At 38.2% G+C, this 17,135-nt stretch overlaps 2 protein-coding genes across 3 annotated transcripts; one reads left to right on the top strand and one right to left on the bottom strand.

Annotated features, from left to right (window-relative positions):
* Positions 1-9,291: 9,291 nt before the first annotated feature.
* LOC132166187 (heavy metal-associated isoprenylated plant protein 23) lies at positions 9,292-10,430 on the top strand. The gene is made up of 2 exons (XM_059576964.1): positions 9,292-9,772; positions 9,876-10,430. Exons 1-2 carry the CDS (start codon positions 9,616-9,618, stop codon positions 10,172-10,174), a joined length of 456 nt encoding a protein of 151 aa, XP_059432947.1. The 5' UTR covers positions 9,292-9,615; the 3' UTR covers positions 10,175-10,430.
* Positions 10,431-12,435: 2,005 nt separating this feature from the next.
* LOC132165881 (photosynthetic NDH subunit of lumenal location 4, chloroplastic) lies at positions 12,436-16,929 on the bottom strand. Of its 2 annotated transcripts, none has more exons than XR_009438528.1 (6): positions 16,393-16,927; positions 15,111-15,203; positions 14,667-14,727; positions 14,503-14,571; positions 13,948-14,080; positions 12,436-12,815 (listed from the first exon to the last, which is right to left on the bottom strand). XR_009438528.1 is itself a non-coding variant. In XM_059576573.1 (6 exons), the coding sequence occupies exons 1-5, from the start codon at positions 16,783-16,785 to the stop codon at positions 13,970-13,972; spliced, it is 663 nt and encodes a 220-aa protein (XP_059432556.1). In that variant the 5' UTR covers positions 16,786-16,929; the 3' UTR covers positions 12,436-12,815; positions 13,948-13,969. The 2 variants fall into 2 exon arrangements, 1 of the variants encoding a protein (XP_059432556.1); XM_059576573.1 differs by having other exon boundaries at positions 13,948-14,016; positions 16,393-16,929.
* Positions 16,930-17,135: the final 206 nt, after the last annotated feature.

The following is a 17,135-nucleotide window of genomic DNA, read 5'->3' as shown; positions in this document are numbered from 1 at the left end:
ATTAAATGCATTTTTCCCTTTACTTTTAGATGTCAGATTCGTCAGCCTTCCATCCTTACCAAGTGGGCTCGGAGTGGAGTGGAGTGTAATTTTAAGGCTTGTAACTTGCTCTCCTTTGAGAGAAGATCGTCAAGACTTCATGATTATATATATATATATATATGAAGAACACATTAACATTTTTGCGATGCATGCCAAAAATCAGGATCATGCATGGGATGTAAATACCCAAATCATTTTTAAGTAGTTTTTGTGTAAATGAAGTACAAATGATATAGTTTAATTAATTAATTGCTAAACATTAAACAAATTAAGTTAAACGCTTGAAAGTACATTGGATCAACATATTTTATATTGACACTTCCATAAGTGGGGGAGGCCAATTTAGTAGAGGATCCAGCATGCAGCACTATCGAACATTGTCCTTGCATGTCGATATAAATTGGTTTTCGTTTTTTCAATTTTTTTCTACACATCCAGTTAAATTACTAAAGAATAAGAATATATATATATATATATGATTGAGTGGGGTGGTTAGCATCATATATATATATATATATATATGCAAATTAAGTATAGCTGTAATGTGTGATGGGGTGGTGGTGGTAGACCATAGCAAAGAAAACTACGTGACCCTAACTTCTATTTGCTATTCATTTCTTAAATGAACATCAACAACATATCTCGCCTTGCAATAATAATTAAGTGTTCCAATTCACGACTACCTACTGTAATATCATATATACTAATTTATCAATTTTTTTACTCATAATGGCCTGCTGTCTGCTGACCTGACCTTATACAACACAAAGACACATCGAAAAATATATGGTTGTTGGGGAACAGTGCATACCTTGCAACATTGATAATTTAATACTATTAATATAATCACCCCTTGGTTCCCTCATAGGAATGTTTCCTTTCTTTTTTAATTTTATTTTATTTTCTTCAAAGGGAATTAAGGTAGCCAGGTAAGGTTGAGGGGAGAGAAAAGGGAGTGAGGCAGGAGCGGGGAAGGTTCAAATTTGAAATTAATATAGTTTTAGGTTTTTAGCATATTCCTTAATTATTAATTACCAGATATATTCCAGCTCAGCTAGCTGTGTGCGTAGGCAAATTAAACGCGTCGATGGTTTTGTTGATGATGAAAGGTAGCAAGCAATGAAGCAATGACAACCCATCCCAAGGGAAGGACCCAAGCTTTTGCCTTTTTACTACGTAAACCACGGGCTTCTAAAAGAAACGTACAATTTTTAAACTAAATTGTTGATGCATGACGTCCCAACTTCTTTCTTTTTCAATTTCTCAAACAGATCGGAGCGGGTTAAACAAAACCACCCTTCTGCAAAAACAATAACAAAACCACCAAGGAAAAGTTTCTTGTTTTCTTGGTTAAGAAAAAATCTAAAAGGGAAGATGGGCGATTGGAGTGGCTATTCTAATTAGGTATAACCATGGTAGCACATGTTCGTTGAAACCGCACATGAAGAAGGTCTAAACGGTGAAAACTGCATACGCTCCTTCAAGTCCAATTGAGCTATAATTAAACCCAGCCCCATAAAGAGATTTACACTAACCAGTCATGGAGATTTTCATTGCGAGATTCGATGATAAGAACCCACAGCTGATGAATAGAAATACGAAAGATTTATTATAGAAAATAGACTCCTTTCGGGTAGGAGAGACCACAATGAATCCAATTAGGGTTTGAAGCAAACCACAAGAGACAATTGTCAAAATATCATCTTCCTATCTAATCGACTTCCTTCTTATTCTACCAGACTAAAGATTAAGATAACTACATAACGAAATAAGATGCTGACTACGTAGTTATCTTCTATAAGATGACTACTCCTTATTATCTTCTAACTTCTTCTTAATTATCTCCTCTATCATCAAGTATCTTCAGTTGCCCTCACGTGTAGGTATCTTTTGTTGGGATGAGTTATCCTGATGCTTCTACGTAGACTCCTATCATTCGCCCCCTCTTGAAGAGGAACCTTGTCCGCAAGGTTAATGGTTGGAAACTGTTGCTGCAATTGTTCAGTATCTTCCCAAGTAGCATCTTCCGGAGGAAGATGTTTCCATTGAACTAATGCTTCAGATATGAACTTCTTCCCACTCTTCACCCACCTGTAGTCCAGAATATGCAGGGGCTCAATACATGGTCCCGTGTCTTCTGAGAATGGCGGTAGCTCCTCTGGGATGTTTCCCGTAGCCCCCACCTTCCATTTTAGTAATGAGACATGAAACACAGGGTGAATTTTGGACTCCACTGGTAGTGCCAGACGATATGCTACCGGCCCAACCTCCTCCACCATTTGAAAAAGGTCCAAAATAGCGACTAGCTAGTTTCTGATGTGCACGTCTGAACACGCTGCTTTGGCGATATGCACTACAAAAAAATTCGTTTTTAGTGACCGGCAATTGGTGACGTGTCAATGGCCCAAAAAAAGAAAAAAAGAAAAATAAGTCACTAATAGGTTGGGACGAGTCATTAGTGACGTGGGTGACGCGTAAAAAATTCACCGGTCTAGAATTGGAATTTGTGACGTGTCAACTCAGAACACGTCATCAAATTGGTGACGTGTCAGAGTGTCAGGTTCCCAAATGATGACGTGTTAATTCCGCACATCAGAATCTTTTTTAATTAATTTTTTTATTTTAATTTAATGAATTTGGTGACGTATTGAAGTTCACACGTCACTCACTAATATATATATACAAATTAGCACGTCACTAAATGGTGACGTTTCAAAAAAGAGTTATTGTAGACATGTCATTAAATCCCGATTTTTTTTTGTAATGATGGTTGTAGCTTTAGGTAGACCCAATCTCTTGCAGCAAATTTTACCTCTCGGCGTTTGGCATCTGCATGTTGCTTCATTCTATTGTTAGAACGTTGTAGGTGGGTCTTTAAGTCTTTTAGTAACTCCTCACGGGCAATCAAGAGCTTGTCCACTTCACTGATCGGGGAGGCTCCTACTTCATAATTGATGAGGCGCGGTGGCGCACGACCATATAGTGCTTGAAATGGGCTAGTTGCCGTAGACTAATGGTATGTGGTGTTATACCAGTATTCTGCCCATGCCAGATAAGATTCCCTCGGGTGTTGGTTTACAAAGCAACGTAGGTATTGCTCCAAACAGCGGTTGACCACTTCGGTTTGCCCATCGGTTTGAGGATGATAGGTGGAGCTAGTTTTCCGTTCCGTCCCCTGCAACTTAAAAAACTCACGCCAAAATGAGCTCAAAAAAATGGTGTCACGATCACTTATAATGGATCGTGGAATACCATGAAGCTTCATCACTCCCTCGGCGAACACGTCAGCCACCTTCTTGGCGGTGTATGGATGGCCTAAGGCAAAGAAATGACCATACTTCGTCAGCCAATCTACCACCACCATAATGGAATTTTTTCCCCCAGACATTGGCAAGCCATTAATAAAATCAAGAGTAATATCTTCCCTAATCTGTGTAGGTAATGGCAGTGGTTGGAGAAGACCCACTGCAGATAAGGCTTCGCTTTTGTTACGTTGGCAGACATCACAAGCTGAGACAAATGCTTGCACATCCGACTTCATGGACTCCTAATAGAAATTCTGGGCTAGTCGTTTGAATGTTCGAAGAATGCCCGACTGGCCTGCCATTTTTGAAGCATGGAATTCTCACAAGATTTTCAATTTGAGAGATGAGGTTGGTGGCACTACAATTCTGCCCTTAAAGAAAATCAACCCTTCCCGTGTCTAATAGTTGCCCATCACCTCTGGTCATTCATTCATTTTTGTGTGCAAGGCAATCGTGTATGGATCTGTAATGTTGATGTGTTTCAATTCATTCCACAAATTGAATTGTGGACAGGATACTCCAGTAATAGATACCTCCTCTGCTGAAAGTAATACCGGGCTGGTGGCCAGACGTGATAAGGAATCGGCAGCTGCATTGGTACGCCCAGATCGATACACAGTCTCATTCTCGAAGCCCACCAATTTAGATACCCACTTCTGTTGTTCCGGGGTCACAATACGTTGTTCTAATAAGAATCGTAGGCTTTTTTGGTCTGTTTGTATCTGAAATTTCTGGCCTAACAAATATGGGTGCCACGTTTTGATTGCCTCCATTACAGCTAACATCTCTTTAGCATAAACTGACCAAGCTTTTTTAGCCGGTCCTAGGGCCTTGCTGAGGTAAGCGATGGGTCGACTTCTTTGGCTTAGTATGGCCCCGATCCCGAAATCCGATGCATCCGTCTCCACAACAAACATAACAGAAAAGTCAGGTAATGCCAGCACGGGTGTTGTTACCATCGCCTGTTTTAGTTCCTCAAAAGCTGTCATAGCTTTCGGACTCCACCCAAAGTTGCCCTTCTTTAATAATTCTGTCAATGGGGCTGCAAGAAGGACATAATTTCGCACAAATTTGCGGTAATAACCTATGAGACCCAAAAATCCCCGAAGCTCTGTAATGGATTTGGGTGGCGGCCATGCTTGCATTGCTTCGATCTTGCGATTATCCACTCGTACTCCTTCAACAGAAATAATGTGGCCTAGATAGTCCACTTCGCGTGCCCCAAATGTGCACTTAGAAGGTTTAACAAAGAATTGTTGGGCACTTAGAACTTCGAGAACCTTGTGCAGATGGATTACATGGTCTTCCCACAACTTACTGTAAACTAATATGTCGTCAAAAAAGACTAAGAGAAACCACTGTAGGTATGGGCGAAAGGCCTCATTCATGGCTGCTTGAAACGTGGATGGTGCGTTGCAAAGACCAAATGGCATGACTACATACTCATAGTGTCCACTGTGAGTTCGAAACGCCGTTTTGTGGATGTCTTTGGGATGGACTCGGATTTGATGATAACCTGCTAGTAAATCCAGCTTTGTAAAATACATTGCCCCATGTAACTCATCTAGCATGTCGTCCACAGTTGGTATTGGAAATCAATCCTTGATGGTAATTGCATTCAGAGCCTTGTAGTCGGTACAGAACCTCCATGACCCGTCCTTCTTTTTTACTAGCAAGATTGGTGAGGGAAAAGGGCTAGTGCTTGGTCGGATAAGCCCTGTTACTAACATCTCTGACACTTGCCTTTCAATCTCATTCTTTTGGTAGTGTGCATAACGATATGGCCTGACGTTTACCGGGGCAGTGTTCTCCGGTAGTGGAATGATGTGGTCGAATGCCCGAGATGGTGGCACACCCGTGGGTTTCTCCAAGACTTGATTGAATTCTTGAAGCAACTCAAGTATGTCTTTGGGTAGCTTCTCCAAATGGTCCTCACGCACCTTTGGAATTAACGCAAAAAGCTCTCCACTGCTATGCATTTCACGTTCAATGGTCCACATGTTTACCTCTTGGACAAGTCTGATCGGTTGGGCAGCAAGGGTCACCCAATGATTCTCCCATATAAAACATATGGTCATCATTCTCCAATCACAAGTTACTGACCCAAGGGTCCCCAGCCATTGCACTCCCAATACGACATCTAGGCCATGCAGTCATAATGCATACAAAGTAGTTACAAAGTAAGAACCTTGGATTAATATAGGCACATTCTCATACCTTTCGTTACAGCATAACTTTTCTCCATTTACCACTTTGACCCAAAACTCATCCACCGAAGTTACAGCCAGTTGCAAGGCTTGAGCAATTTTTTTGGTCCACGAAGTTGTCGGTCGAACCACTGCCAATCAATTTGACCAACTGCCTTTTGCCAATGGTGCACATGAGACGTATGGTCTTGGGCCCATTATAGCCAACAAGCGCATGGAGTTAATTGAGTGGTTCGTCCTCTGTACCCCGCATCTGTTCTCCCACAGATTCTGTAAAAAAAACTTAGACTTCCTCTGGTTCCTCCGTTGGAACGAAGGATTCGATCCAAAAGGCTTGTGGCTTTTGACACCTATGACCCCGTATAAATTTCTCATTGCATCCAAAGCACAACCCTTTTTCCTTTCTCTTCTGCATTTCTTCCCATGATAACTTTTTTTGCTGTACCTGATGAATAAGTTTGTGTTGCTGGTGTGCTTGCCGTAGGTGCTGGGTTATCTGATGGGTACGTATACTTCTGTGGATGTGTAAACTTCTGTCCCTCTGCTCTACCAATGCTCCGGTCCCGCAACAGTGTGTCGTCTCTCAACCTAGCCAATTCGATGGCATCACGAAGAGTCCTAGGTTTGAACATACGGACTCCATTGACAATCTCCGCTTTTAATCCTCCAAGGAAGGTTCCGACGAGGGCTTTTTGAGTCCAGCCACTCACCCGATTCGCTAAGCATTCAAACTCCTGTTGGTACTCTTGTAATGTCCCATTTTACCGTATTTTTGATAGGGTCTCATCATAGTCTTCAAGTTCTGTAGGGCCGAAACGAGTCAATAACTCCCTTTCAAACACGTCCCATGTAACAGGAAGTTGTTCTTCTCGATACACCTTCTTCATCCATTGCCACCATTGATTGGGCTCACCCTCGAGGTGAAAGGCAGCCAATGTCACCTTCTTCTCATCCGGGGTACGTTGATAATCAAAGTATTGCACTACCCGATCAAGCCACACCGTGGGATCATCACCCGAATAACGAGGAAAATCAAGCTTAGTAGGCCGAGGCCCGTACATCACATTATTCTCCCATCCCGTTGTCTTGAAATCATCTTGTTCCTTCTCCTTGAATTCCTTCTTGGTCGAAGGATCTCCCTTCTCAAGAGAGGCAGCCAGTAAAGTCTTAACCTCGTTGAATTGAGTTGAAGACTCGCTACGCATCTGCTGTATCTCCTTCTTCAAATCTTCAATATCGAATTCTATTTTTTCGATTCGTTCTTTGTTTGTTGCCATGCTCTGATACCAAATTGATAAGAACCCACAACCGATGAATAGAAATACGAAAGATTTATTATAGAAAATAGACTCATTTCGGGTAGGAGAGACCACAATGAATCCAATTAGGGTTGGAAGCAAATCACAAGAGACAATTGTCAAAATATCATCTTCCTATCTAATTGACTTCCTTCTTATTCTACCAGACTAAAGATTAAGATAACTACATAACGAAATAAGATGCTGACTAGCGATAACTACTATGATAAGATAACTACTAAGATGGCTACTCCTTATTATCTTCTAACTTCTTCTTTATCTCCTCTATCATCAAGTATCTTCAGTTGCCCTCACGTGTAGGTATCTTTTGTTGGGATGAGTTATCCTGATGCTTCTACGTAAACTCCTATCATTTGAATTTCAAACTCATACTGTAGTATGTACCTAACCGCATTTAAAAAAAAAAAAAAAATGAGACTACGAAACCATCACTAGAGTCTGTTTAGGATTGTGTTTGAAAGGTCTAAAAGTGCTTTTAACACTCAAAAAGTCTATTTAAAGAAAAAAGTACTCGTTGTGTAAAAAAATTAAAAACGATTTTAAAGATTCAAAAAGCCTAAAAATGGTCAAAAAAACACTTTTGGCAAAAATTTAAAAATGAAGCTTTTGCCAAAAAAAAAAAATTTTGGACTTAAAATCTATATTTCTCAAACGCAATTCCAAACGGGCTCTAAATGGTAATAAGGAAAAGTTGGTATCAGTTGCAAGTACAATATTTTCTTATCACCCTAGTGCTCGAGCATGTGCCGATGCTCGTTTAAGTGGGCTTTATTGAAGGTCTCTCACAATTGCAACCGAGTAGGCTACAATCAACTCAAGAAATTGCAGTTAATCCCGATCCAATTTAAACAAAGGTCTTAAATTCAAATCATATCTCCATAATTGACATCCCATTCAATACAAATAATTTATGCTCACTTCTGTGAAAAATATTAAAGTATTAATTAAATAATAACATTTCATATGTTTTTTTATAAGCTTAATGTAAATGTGATTTTATAGCCATTAGACTCGTATTACCATTGTCTGGTATCTAATTCCAGGAAGCTTTTCTGAAGCCTTGGAATATCACTGCCCCAGCAAACTTTTCTTAAAGCAAAAAAGAAAGAAGAAAAAAAATACTAATTGGACATTGGTGTCTCCAACGGGTTCACAAGGAAGCTGGCAAATTTACATGCAAATGGCGACGCTCCCGCTGACCGATCGAACCCAACCACCGGGCAGACAGCCCCACACATAAAGGACGCCAGCTATTTACTCAGCTCCTCTTACCATCTTCGCCGTTGGATTCCGCCACGCGTCAATCTGATGCGCATATGATTCTTGTCCGCTTGGCGGTGTGTTGTTCACATTGCGACGTGGCAGCTGCTTTTCACTATTATTGTTGTTATTTAAATATACGTGATTGATTAATCAATGTTAATAAAGGCAGTGGGGCCAAACCTCTTTCCTTTAAGGTAGTCTCTTTCCATTAACGTTGCTTTCAAAACGTTTATTTACTGCGACACCCATTGTTTCTTGGCGGGGTTTTTGCAGCTATAGCCCTTCTTTTTACTGTTTTTAGTAAGTACTACCATATCTTTTTCGTCTTTATATGTCTACCCCATATTAATTAGATGGTTTATAATGGGAGACACGTTTGAATTTTCAACATCCAATAGTACTACTCCCCCAATTAATGCATAATTCCAAAATGGAATTAAACTACCAACAAACCTCATTTATTTGGTGCCAGAAGAATGTTTTTTTATTTTAATTTTCTTTTCAGGCGGGATGAATTGTGATTATAGTAGTACTTGCCTAATGGAACCTGTTCAAGAGAGCCTAAACAGCAGGAATCACAGTTGCTCTCTTAAGACCAAATGAGGCATAACTAACTCAGCCTTATCATAACATCAATGGGAACCAAGACGGCTAATACTAATCAAACATATGTAGGTGATTCTCCATTACGGAGATTCAAACTCATGTACTAATACGTGCCCAACCACTTTTGGGATTTGCTTGAACCACTAAATCACTGCTACCGGTTGTAAGAAAAATGTTTATTAATAAGATTTTTTGTGTTTGGGTTGTTTGTTAATAAAAATAAATAAAAGACAGAAAACAAAAACACAGAACATACCTAACATTAGGGTGGAAGATGTATAAGATACTTGATGTTGATGATAATAGAAGCCTATATCCTGCCTCTTGTATTATTTTCTTTGTTGTACCCTAAGCATAAGATTGCTGTATTAGGGAACTGATAAAAGTTTTAAGACAAAGTCCCAGCAAAAAATATCAAGGTTTTTAAGTGTTATGTTTACTGCTGTACTGGGTCCACCACCTTTTTTCCTGTTTGAATATATGAGGTACAGGCTATATAAGAAGTAGGCCTGTGTAAAGAAAGAAATCAGACGAAGTAAAGAAGTTAAGAGGGGCAGCCTTAGAAGCCTTTTCCTTTGTTTGTTGGAAGGCAAGGAAGGAATAAATTATTTGTGGGTTAGTTCCTTGCAGCTTCTTCAAATGTTCTTTGCTATAAATTCACCTTTAAGCATTCCCATTTTCCACAAACCAAGCTGTGTTCTGCTGCCCTCTTCTTCTGTCATCGAATCTGGTCTTTCCTTTACTCTCTTTTTTTCAAGAACTCTCAGCTGGTTTATGTTCATTTCTGTCAAGCTCATAAAAGCTTGCATAGAAGCTCTTGATTTTATCTTTCACAAGAGGGTTCTCTTGAAAGGGATTTTTTAAACAGTAAAAATGGGAGTTGGCGGTACTTTGGAGTATTTATCTGACTTGATGGGCAGTACCCATAAACACAAAAAGAAGAAGCAATTACAGACTGTGGAGCTGAAGGTAAGGATGGACTGTGATGGCTGTGAGCTTAAGGTCAAGAAAGCCCTCTCTTCATTAAGTGGTAAGTTGCATTTTTCTTTTCCTAGCCTCTCTCTGTCTTCCTGTATTACAAACTGATGACAGGCTGCTAAACTTGAATAAAAAAATGATTATGCTTTTTCCAGGAGTTAAATCAGTGGACATAAGCAGGAAACAGCAGAAGGTGACTGTAATTGGAAATGTTGAAGCAAGCAAGGTGCTGAAGAAGGCAAAGTCAACAGGGAAAAGGGCAGAGATTTGGCCCTATGTTCCTTACAATCTAGTGGCTCAGCCTTACACTGCTCAAGCTTATGACAAGAAAGCACCTCCTGGTTATGTCAGGAATGTAGAGAACACTGCCACCACTGGCACTGTGACAAGATATGAGGACCCATACAGCACCATGTTCAGTGATGACAACGCCAACGCATGTTCTATTATGTAGTTGAAAGAAACAACATAAAAATTCTGTCTTATCTACCTATAAACCACTGTAAAATTCCAATGTAGGGGGGGTTTTAACAATTAAATTTTGGTTTGGGGTTTCTTTTTTAGTAAGAAGTATGAGAAAATTTGTTAGCTAATCTATGTTTCCTTACTTTTCTTCTCTGAAAGATCAGCAGTAGCCTGTAGTTTTGCAATGACAATGAGTGGTATTTTCTGGGCCTTGCAATGCGGAATGGTTATTGGGTATTTGGTGAATATATTGGGAGTTGTTATGAAGCACCTATCCATGATGTTATGGTTTCCCTTTTCTGCCTGGAATGACTTTGGCTTGTTCACAGCTGTAATTAAGCACAAAACCTAGTGCAAGCTGGCTGCTACATGTAGGTGGTGGGGTGAAGGTTGCCATATGTAGTTTAGGGTTATCAGATATGACCATACGAAAGTTACCTGGCACATGAAAAAGGACCTACCCCACATGTCAAAGTTTTTGCTCTGGCAACCTTTCAGCATTTTCATCTGCTCAATATAAACCCAAATGTTATTTTGGATAGCCGGGATGCTTGGGACCAAAATAAGCTGCATCCGGCTCAATATGGAAAAACATTTGGTGAGCTGGTATAGTGCTCACCAAATTTTGGCAACACTATTCACTTACCAAATGTGAAGAAAAAAAAAAAAATTAAAAATTAAAAAAAAAAAATTAAAAATCTCTAACATTCTCTGTCCTCTCAAAGAAAGAATAAATAAATAATTGAAAAAGAATATTTAAATGGAATAGTGAAAGTTGATAGCTAAAATAAAAAACGGGATGTAAGTGCTTAAGAAAAGTAAGTAGCTAAAATACAGAAATGTGATTTTTTTAGTAGCTAAAATTAGGAGTAAATTTGTTGAGTCGGATGTGAATGGTGGGTCTTTGATGACATTCAAGATACAAATTACATCTACAATGTGACATAGTGAAGATAAGTAGATATGTTAAGCAACTAAAATTCAAATCCTATTGGCTGCAAAACAGAAAGGGTGCAAACAATATCAGTCAAAATAGCTTTTAGTTATCAAGGAACCTCTTATTAAAGAGCAACATCATTCTTTCATCAGATTGGTAATCTTCTCTTTAAGTTCATCTGCATTTCTTGGAAAAAAAAATAAATAAAAGAAGAAGAGATTTAAATTAAACTATAATACTTGGCTGAACTTGCAAAGCAGGTTTTTCCCTAGATTTGGAAAAATGCCCAGGCGTCACCAGTATTTAAGAAAGATGATTCAAATTATTTCAAAACCATCTGGCTCCTATAAAGAGCTGAGGCAAAGAAAAGAAATTGCTAAGAAAAGCATATCTTTCTATTCTCCCACTCGGGCAAACCTAGGGAAAGAATAATCTTTCTTCCCTTTTCGGCTTTTCTACTTCCCTCACACTTTCTCAGATCCAAAGGAAGCGTAAAGACATAATCAGTCCCAAGAACAGAGAGATGCACGTGCAAGTCTCAAAAAGCATATCCACTATTTCCCCACTTTTCTATCAATGAAAAAGAAATTCACCTAATAAAGAAAACAACAAAGAGCACTCTCCATCTAGTGCATTTATACTTTGAAGCCAATTTTTTATTCATAATTTGTTTAATCCCAAATCTTGCTTAATTACAATTGAACTTGATGTGATAGTAAACAAAAATCTATTGATCCATTAAGGCAGGCTTTACTAAAGAAGTGTTTTTAGATACATTTTTCATATAACATTAATGGTATGCATTTGTTTGTAAGTAACTAATGGACCTTCTGCTCTTTGGAAACAAGCCACAATAACCTACACAAGGAATTCCTTTTTATTTTTTCATATATAATAATTGAAGGAAAAATAAACAACAAATTCATGCAGACTTCCCCCTCTCTTTTTTTTTCAAATATAAAAGAGCAAGGCTGAAAGAAATAAAACCAATTCCCAAGAGTGCTTGCTAATCAGTCATCTGATTTGATTATATAGTTACAGTAGTAATATGCCCATTTTGTAGCAATGGAACTAACAATTTGTAGAACAACATCATACTGGAAGATGGGTAATGTATTATTAATAGAGTTCCCACATCATTTCCAAGAAAGTGTGCATGGGTAGTATGAAAATTTTGTAAGAAATATTTGAAATAGTAGATTATCAAGAAAGTGTACAACATATCTAGCAATTCCAGTTTGCATTGACAATTTATTTAATAAATAGCATCAGAGTTGGGACTATTCAGGGGACACAGAGACTTGTCAAGCTAGCTACATAAATCAAATTCTGAAAACAAAATCTTGTAGGGTTTGGAAAAAGAATTCACAATAATATATGCTTTCTTTATTAGTTCAAAATCACATATACAATAAGCTCAAGTATCAAGCCATGAGCAAAGACAGAAGCTCAACTTGTTAAACCAATCAGGGTGATCAATTACTGCCTGAAATGACAGAGGAATTTCTAGTTGCAAGCAGTGCTTGGTACTAGTCTTACTTCAGGAAAAAACAGTCGGCAAGCATTTGGGATAGGCAGCTATTAGGCACGTCTTGTACTTTTGAGAAAGGTGACCAGTGTCAGCCATGAGATTCAGCCATACAAATTGATCCATACTAGAAACTTCGGTGCTTTAAACTTTGAGAACCAAAGCCTATTTTTAGGTAATTTCAAAGGAGAGGAAGCATATCAGTGCCCATGTCCATAATTAAAGCATGTAATGTAAAGCAATATAATATACTAATATTTGACTAATGATCTTTGATTCTGTAATAGTATATTGTCCATAAGGTTTTGGAGTCACCTTGAGTTGGTATTCATGATGGTTTCAGTTAGAACACTAGCAAACCAAATATCTAAGTAGTCATCCAATCAGTGAAGATATACCTATATGAGAGAAGTGCTAGAGAGCCAAAAAGAATTGTCCAGAATTTTTTTCAAACTGACGTGGCAGAATTCCAACCACCCCTTGAATTTTCATTTTAAAATTCTGCCACGTCAGTTTGGAAAAAATTCTGGACAATTCTCTTTGGTTCTCTAGCACTTCTCCCTATATGAATACTGCAGTAGGAGACTCAGCATATTATTGATGGTTAGGAATTCATTTGTAGGCCATTTTTTACCTTGGAGATCAATCACTTCGGAACATTGTATCATTGCTTCCTCCAGCATGGATTCACAGCATGTGCACCATACTACCTTAGTATTTATATATGTATTCCTTATAGAAGTCACTTCAGTTTGATCCCAACAACAAAAGCATGGATTCTCAGGCACCATACCTGGATACATGATTATTGTCCATTTTTCTGTCACAAATTTTGAAATTTTATATTTTTCACTGACCTCCCATAGTGTTTCTAAAATTTTAGTGAGACTGCTCTGCTTTGGTTGGAAAAGAATTGACGATCATCTACCAGCCTTCATTTCAGAGTAACCCCTATATGTGAATAAACATCTCATCTCATCTCATCTCATACTTCGATATTTAGTACTCAAACCAGGATAAGCCATTAACTGTATACACAAACAAGGCAAGTATGTTTTATCCACATCTCAGGAGATGAGTGACATCTGTGCTTATGTGACAGCTATTCCGATTCCCCTTTATTATTTTGACAACATAAACCTAAGGTGAGGCCAATCTATTGCGGGTCTATGACGTCCATTTCACAGGCCAAGTGTGCAGATAGTAAAGTTCATGTAGGGTCCTGAATGCCTGGATTACCATCTAATTTTCTATCTTACAATTGTAAAATTCAATTCCAAGAGGACAAGAAACTCACTTGATTTTCATGGGCTTTCCATCTATTTGCTATCAAATGAATTTGGGCTTCCTTCACTTTCTATTTCCACTGTAGATACCAACAAATTTAATATCATATAGAAGAGTTGCATTGGCAGGTACATTGCAGTCACCTATAAAAAAAATTAATATGAGTGTCAGTATGACCTTTGCACCATACCAACAAGAGCATGTCCTAATCATGATACAATCAATAACACTAATGCAACCAAGGAGCTTTTGAAATTTATCAAATCTAATCCATCACTGGCATTTTGTCAACTATGGTTCACAAAACACTACATAGTTGCCAAAAAAGAGTTCAAGCAAGAAACTTATCAATTCCAATCCATAAGGTATTTGTAAACAAAGTCTATAACAGTAGATTGAGAGAGAGAGAGAGAGAGAGAGAGAGAGGCAGATAGATTGTTTTTTGTTCGTCTTTTTTCACCTGATTAGTTATGAAGATGTTGTACACATTTTATGATTATAGAATGTTTCAAGTTTCAAGACTGTAATCATTGTAAGAGTCAAGATATGGGATATGGAACCTCACCTGAAAAGCATCCTGCTGGTTCTGGCCCATACGCTAATTCTGGAGGAATCCGAAGCTTACGTTTTCCACCTGTGTAGGGCACAATGAATTATATTTGGGCAAATGAGAAACAACATACAGAAAAGAACCTCTGTAAGTCTATAGATACAGTTTGAATATCGTACCTACTTGCATTGGAGGTACTCCTTCACCCCCGAAAATTCCCTGGTCCAATCCCTTGATGACCTGGAAACAAAATAATTTATAAGCTGATAGGAAGAGATAAATTCCTATAGGACAAAAGTTTTTAGTGGTTACAGCCCAAAGGTATATCTCTTTTGATTTCTAGTAAGTATAGACATAAAATCTCTTGCATGAACAGATATAACATGCAGATAATGTAACCTGACAGATGAAGATAAACCTGGATTAAAGGATATGTTAGATGTCCAAAGAGAACCTCTACGTGTTTTAACTTTCATGCACACAAAGTAGTTCTGATTTGAGGTTTGAAAGCTTCAAGCATCATCAATCCAAAATTAGAAGTTAAGAGATAGGTAATATGACCACTCTAATGATTTAAGATTGAACCATACCAATAACGTAATGTATAAGACAACATCATATACCTTGCCCACACCAATACGCATAGTGAGAGGTCTAGCACGTTTATAGCTACTGTCGAAGACTGTTCCATCAGCGAATCTTGCAGTGTAGTGAACCTGCATTGGAAATAGATTTGATAAGGTTTAATTGCCAACTGAAATAGTAGCAGTAAATTCACCAATATTACATAGAGACATCCTGTATTAGTCTTCAGACTCAATGATAAGCTGAATGTCATATCATGACCAGAACAGAGCTAAATGAGGCCTATAATTAGAGAACTGATATCATGCATAACAGTGAGTGGAAACTCCAAAGACTGCAAAATTTTTTGTAGAAGTTTGGAACATCAAGGCAATGGTAAGATTTTTTTCAGAAAGAGACTAGCTTTGGCAACAACACGGGTGTGTACAGAGGGTGTTTGTTGGAGATTTTTAGCTATTCTGGGTGTTGGATCTCATAATGATACCCAAAGCATTTTTTGCAGGGTAAGTACACCTGCAACCCTTGTATTTCTAATTTTACTAGTTACACTCCTCATGGTATTTAATTCTTTGAGGTGTATTTGTGATTTATGTTATGTTAAAGTTTTGTGCCACTACTGTAATCTTCCTATTTTGTTAGTGAAACTTTCTCCTCGTCGTCGCCTGTGCACATAAGCCTAACACTAAACCAAGTAAATCTTCGCGTCTCCTTGTGATGTTTTGTTCCATTTTTCTATTTCAATTTTGCACAAACCCACTATATTTGACTGCACTCACAACATGTACAAACCTTTTTATGGCAGGTAGAAAAATCTAAATTAAACAAATCTAAATGGTTTTTAGTGGCATGGCAAACATATATCCATAATTCTTAAGCACATTCTACCAGGATATGTTGCTATTTCAGTCCATTTTTATTAACAGATTCAATTTGGTTCTTTCTTTGTCTAAATATGTCTTTTGGCGCATCAGTGTACATTAAGCCATACCATTACAGAGGTTGGTGGCAAAGCATGAAACTTGCCCATCAGAGATTGCGTCTAACATGTTGAACAATTCTTCAACAACCATTTTTGCAAAAGAATCTCTTCTTGAAATTCAAGATTTTTCTGACAAAATATCATGTTAATTTATCCTCCAACAGAAATAAAGAAGTTCACGGATTATGCAACAACATTTTATAAAAATTAAAGCAATAATTTGAACGAGCACCTAACAAAGAACAGCATTGCAAACCAAAATATAAGCAGCGCCAAAGGAAATTTACATAAAAATAAAAACACCAAAACAGAAAGCAAACCCAATTCAAGTTAAAACTCACATCGATAAGCTCAGCATAAGGAGCTTGCGCACCGGGGCCGACTGACACGTCACAGTAACCAAGCCCAGACTTGACGAAGTTGAGTTCACACAGAGGCTCTCCCACAGTGGCGTAGTACTCGATTCTGGTAGCATTGGCATCCAACGGTGACATAGCCAGAGCTGATGCTGCTAAAAGCCCAATACCCATATCAAATACACGCTTCTTGGTTGCAGAAGTTGAAGCTATAGAGAGCTTCGCATCGTCTGCATTCAAAAAACAAGCGCGAGAAGAACCAGAACAACAAGAAGGTGAAGAAGAAGAAGAGGGTTTGGTGGTGAAGAAGGACTTGGGATTGAAGGTTTGAAGGGAATAGAGCTTTGGGGTCGTAACGGTTAGAGTAGAGACAGCCATTTTGATCTCTCTCTCTCTCTCTCACTCTCTGTGTTCGTCTGGATTTTGTTTGAGCTATCTCAAGTTTGAGGGTTGTATGGCTTCGCTTTGCATAGCGCTTTTTGAGTGGAAACAGTGGATTTGAGAAGGGACCCACCGGGAACTAAAGGATCATCATCATCCTAGATTGTTTTTGGCAGTTGATGAACACCAAGTTGGGGCTGACAAGTTGATACAAATTTAGTATAAAATTAACGATTGAGGTACGATGAGTTTAATCTGTTTAATTATGAAATTAACGATTTAAGTTCAAAAAATTGACATTTTTAAGTAAATAGGTTGAATTAGAATTTACTTATATAATCCTCTTA

Source organism: Corylus avellana, chromosome ca11 (assembly GCF_901000735.1).
Source record: "Corylus avellana chromosome ca11, CavTom2PMs-1.0".
NCBI classification, from domain to species: Eukaryota; Viridiplantae; Streptophyta; class Magnoliopsida; order Fagales; family Betulaceae; genus Corylus; species Corylus avellana.
The sequence above is the reverse complement of the archived record's forward strand: the minus strand, read 5'-3'. Positions and strand labels throughout refer to the sequence as shown.